The sequence below is a fragment of the Silene latifolia genome, unplaced genomic scaffold (assembly GCF_048544455.1).
Source record: "Silene latifolia isolate original U9 population unplaced genomic scaffold, ASM4854445v1 scaffold_407, whole genome shotgun sequence".
In the NCBI taxonomy this organism is placed as follows: domain Eukaryota; kingdom Viridiplantae; phylum Streptophyta; class Magnoliopsida; order Caryophyllales; family Caryophyllaceae; genus Silene; species Silene latifolia.
Genome location: NW_027413332.1, coordinates 77,916 through 82,986, shown reverse-complemented (window position 1 = coordinate 82,986; position 5,071 = coordinate 77,916). Strand labels below are relative to the sequence as shown.

General features: G+C 33.8%; 1 protein-coding gene and 1 long non-coding RNA gene across 2 annotated transcripts; both read left to right on the top strand.

The window, feature by feature from the left end:
* The first annotated feature begins 1,517 nt into the window (after positions 1-1,517).
* LOC141639476 (uncharacterized) lies at positions 1,518-2,425 on the top strand. The gene is made up of 2 exons (XR_012542542.1): positions 1,518-1,734; positions 2,159-2,425. It is a non-coding gene; the product is annotated as an uncharacterized LOC141639476 (long non-coding RNA).
* Positions 2,426-2,542: 117 nt separating this feature from the next.
* LOC141639478 (uncharacterized) lies at positions 2,543-4,749 on the top strand. Its single transcript, XM_074448594.1, has 2 exons — positions 2,543-2,696; positions 4,037-4,749. The coding sequence occupies exon 2, from the start codon at positions 4,075-4,077 to the stop codon at positions 4,747-4,749; it is 675 nt and encodes a 224-aa protein (XP_074304695.1). The 5' UTR covers positions 2,543-2,696; positions 4,037-4,074.
* Positions 4,750-5,071: the final 322 nt, after the last annotated feature.

Sequence of the window (5,071 nt, the reverse complement as noted above, 5' to 3'; positions counted from 1 at the left end):
TATACTATTATGTCGAGTGAAATAGTAGATTAGGACTTAAACTACATATTCTATAGCATATTGATCATAACTCGAGTATTTTTGACTATGTTTGCTAATAAGAGCTTATTGTAGAAACATCTTAAGTTTTATAACGATGTAACAATGAGGGTTTCTTAATAGATTATCAATACATAAGGTTTATCTTTAAAAAAAGTTGGGTGTTACATGAGGCACAATACAAAGACTATATATGAGGATAGATATTGAAACTCGTGACTTACTATTATGATACTCCGTTTTAATCACTAAACTAAGAAAAAGAAGTTATCCTCATTATTTTTTTTGGTACAAAAGAAGGGTGAACCCCCGAAAGATAACTAGAGGCTATTACGCCTATAGGACGAAAATAAAAAGGAGGATAGTCTAAAAGCGTTGGAATAGTGCTAGAGTTAGTTACTTGATTTGCTTTGTGTCGCTAGCTTTATTGGCCTCTCTCTTTATGTGTGTTCGAGCTTGATTGTCCAATTTCCAACTTTGATCAAAATGTCACCTATTTTTGGACCTTACATGGCATGTTCGTTATTAGCCACATATAGGCCTAAATAGATGGTTATTTTATGTTTATATAACTGTTTTTTAAATGTGTGTCCTACCGATACATAATTAGGAAGTCATATGAGGAAAGATTTTAAAGATTATTTCATGAGAAATTAAAAGATAACTCATTGTTACATTTTTCATAAACTAATCCCATAATATTTCTTTTTAAGACTTCTTAATGTGTCCCTTTAGAGCACATATTAGAAAACCGTTTTGTGAATTAGGCACCCCATCTTTACTGGAAAATTTTTTTAGCAAATTGTTGAAAGATAATATATAACTGAGAGTAAATTTTTAGTCCTCACCGTAATAAACAGTGGCAGAGTCAGGAATTGAACCCAACAAAATGAGATAAGAATATGTACGATATAATGGTAATAATTTTATTAGAGGGGTGATTGATACTTGTTACATAACTTAAATACGTATTTGCATGAAATAAAAATTGCTTTGAGAAAACTAAAACGATTTACAAATAAAGATGCTGACACTTTATGATAAAATGAGTACGTTTAGTACGAAATTATGTATAAAATAAAATAGTTATTTCAAACCACAATTATTTTTTTTTCAAACCACAATTATTAGTAAAGGGTTACGACAAAAGGGGTTTTCTAATAACTTGAGTATGTACAAAAGACTGATCCGCTTATCATTAAAAAATAGTGGTCGATAATAATTATGTCAATGGGGTTAATTAAGTAAAATAGCACTTGATTTTATAATAATATTTATGTATGACGGTTTTATACCAAAATTATTGTAGGAGTAGTAACTTAAAGATGCCGTTTTCCACAAGTCTTTATCGTTATTGACTTATCGTTCCCCCCTTCACTTAAAAGGAATTTATAAAGAGAGAATGAAAGATACACCTCAAACAAAAATAAATGGCGAAAAATGTTTCATTACACCATCCATTTGTAGATAACATTGATACTATTCTGTTGGATAAAATCTCCATCACAATTCACCATGACGAATCTTGATGAGCTTGAATTCGACGCAGGAAGTATAAAGTTTGTAAGACAATTTGCTTTTACAATATTCTACTTAGCTTATTTGCTTATAAATTCAATCATGGTGAACAGAGAGTTTGTGTGAATTAACAAAGAGCGCGTTTTTAGACATATATATCTTTCCAATTTTCAAGAGGTAATATCCGTTTACGTTTTTATTTTGAGAATGTTTTTATTGTGTATTTTTCTGAGTGTTTCAAAGTTTATGAGTTACACAATAGTACTGAGTTTATTTATGTGTATTGTTTCTGAATTCAACGGTCTAGTTTTTTGAACGAATAACCTATTTGAATAAACTCGATAATTTAACAACAAATCTCATAAACTTTACAATTAAGCTCGTGAACATTATACATAAGCTCGTAAACTATACCACTAGTGGTAGACTGGTAGTACAAGTTGTGGTTTAATAATCAATAACTGCTTTTGTCTTTATGCTTAAAAAAAACAAATGATCAGGACGAAGGAAGGGAGTACTAACATTCATTAGAGTAATTTTGAAACAACGAATATAATCTCGATACATTTCCCAAATGATGATTTTCTTATGTATACTACAGAAAAATGGCATCGATGCAAGTTCGAAAAGGAGCATGTTCAAATGTGAATCAAGCTCAATATGGCACAAGGGCCACAATGAACAACAAGACTCCTTCAAGTTTAATGACATTGGATAGGTATATCAATTGGTTGGGTGTAAGAATATATTGGGTCCAATACAATTTATGTGGACACGCTATTAAACCGGTTGTATTTGTTAGCTATCATTTAAGTATGGCCCAATACAGTGATCCATCGGGATAATACAATACGGGCATAATTATATACGTCTTATAAAGTATGGGCCGGATATCTTAATTGTGTAGATACTCATTAGGGTTTTAACTGATGCATGATGGGCGTATCAGAATAAGGCAGCTGTTATAGGGTAATAGGGTTTATATCCCCTTCCTATATATAAGTTGGGTTATGGTCCCTGGCAGCACACTTTACCTAAACTCTTAAACATCCCATCAGTAGAGAGAACCCTAAGGAGAGTGTGTCTGCTAGAAGGCTATAATCCGGATCTCAAGTTCATCCATTCATCCTACCCCTATGGTACGCTTCCGCTACTCCGGTTTACCAATTAATTTAGTATGAAGTTATGGTCTCATAAGGATTTAATTCTAACAAGTGGTATCAGAGCCTCCTTCATATTAAATTAATTTGGGACGGTTTATTTCAGATTATGAATATGTTATGCGGATCGGTTTTTGCGTCAAATTTGTTTTCTGTTCATATGCATATTCGGATGAAAACTGATTTGGCTTAAAGTTATAACGCATAACTTCGCTTATTGTTATTAATCTATACGTGTCGGATGATGAATACGGATCTGGTTGAATTTTAATATAATTATCTGTTGTTGCCGTTCACATGTCGGATGCATTTAGTTTTATTGGTCTGATTGTGCGGCAATGATATTTTCTTAATTAAGCAGGCTGTATACATGTATTAGATGTAGTCTTAATTAATGTTTAGATTATGGCGGACAAGTTCTTTCATTCACCATGATTGCTTTGGTTGTTATGGAATTTAAGATACCATGTTTTCTTTTTAGCCGCCATATTAGTCCTCTCGTATTCTTGTGTATGGATTAAGAATTTCACAAACATATTTGTCGTTTGTTTTGGATATTAAAGTTATCATTTAAAATCGTTTTCATATGAGATTAGATTGCTTTAATGGGATCTTATATTTTTGTTGTGATATGCTTCGTACATCGATTGGCCATGTACTCTTAATACTATGCATCATAACCTGTCGGCTATAGTTGGGATAATGTCATGTGTGATGTATGCTAGTATATTTGTTCATTCTGTTTTAATGTATCGGCCATCTCTGCTTATAATTTTGTACGATGTCAATATAATTTCGGCGTCTAAATTACCCATCTTCATAAATTTAGACAAATTTTCAGATTTAATAATTGGCCATACGGTTTTTAAAATAATGGGTCTAATATTTTAGATTGTTTGATCGACACAATAAGTTGCCAAAGTAACCTCTATTGTGTAAGTTGAATGATTTAGAATATTATGACTACGGTGTGTGACTGAGTTTCATGCGGATAATGGTCGGCCCAAAGGAAGGCTATTATTTGGCCGGAATTTAGTCATGCTTGTGGTGGTAAATATGTAACAATTGTAAGGTTTCCATGTAAATATTAAGTCGGCCCAAAGGAAGGCTTAATGTTTGACAGGAGTTTATTGTTAATATTTGATCACTACACCAAGATGACCACTTACAAGTTAATTTTATGTCCAAAGACTAAAGTTAATGTTGTGCTAGGTGTCTTGTTATGATGGGATTTGCCAATTCTTAAATGTGATTGTTAAATAAAGTTGAATAAAGTATTTATTGTGGGCATGTTTTTTTGTTTTTTTGTTCTTTTACAGTCAATGCTTCTACTAATACGGTATCTGCTAACATCAATATGATTCCAATGCTTGACGGAACAAATTTTAAGTATTGGAAGGAAAATGTTATGATTGTTCTGGGTTGCATGGATCTAGACCTTGCTCTTCGGGATGAGCGTCCCGCTGCTCTTACAGCTACTAGTACCTCTGATGCTAAGAGGGACATGGAGAAGTGGGAACGCTCAAATCGCATGAGTCTAATGATCATGAAACGTGCAATTCCAGAATCATTTAGGGGCACTATGTCCGAAGAGGATAATGCCAAGAAGTTCCTTGTTGAGCTTGAAAAGCGTTTTGTAAAAAACGAAAAGTCGGAAACTAGCACTCTTTTAACGAGTCTAGTCTCCATGAGGTATAAAGCAACAGGGAACATAAGGGAGTACATTATGGAAATGTCTCATATTGCTTCAAAGTTAAAGGCACTTAAGTTAGACTTGTCTGAAGACTTGTTGGTGCATTTGGTTTTGATATCTCTTCCTAAGAAATTCAGTCACTTTACTGTCAGTTACAACTGTCAGAAGGAGAAGTGGACTCTTAATGAGCTCATTTCTCATTGTGTTCAAGAGGAAGAGAGGTTGAAGCAAGAAAGGACTGAAAGTGCTCATTTGGCATCATCCTCTAAGGATGGTAAGAAAAGGAAAAAGGGTAAGGAAGTTGCGATTGTTATGCGACCACCAAAGAAGCGAGAATAAGGAAACTAAGGAACCCGAAAATTCGAAAACTAAGGAATCGGGATGCTTCTTTTGTGGAAAGCCAGATCATCAGAAGAAACATTGCATAAAGTATCACGCTTGGCGTGAGAAGAAGGGTATGTTTCTTTCTTTTGTCTGTTCTGAGGTCAATTTAACTTCGGTACCTAAACACACTTGGTGGATAGACTCTGGTGCTACTACTCACATAAGTGTGTCTATGCAGGACTGTCTCAGCTGCAGAAATCCGGTTGATGGTGAAAGATACATCTATGTGGGGGATGGCAAAGCAGTTGAAGTTAAAGCTATAGGGACATTTAGATTA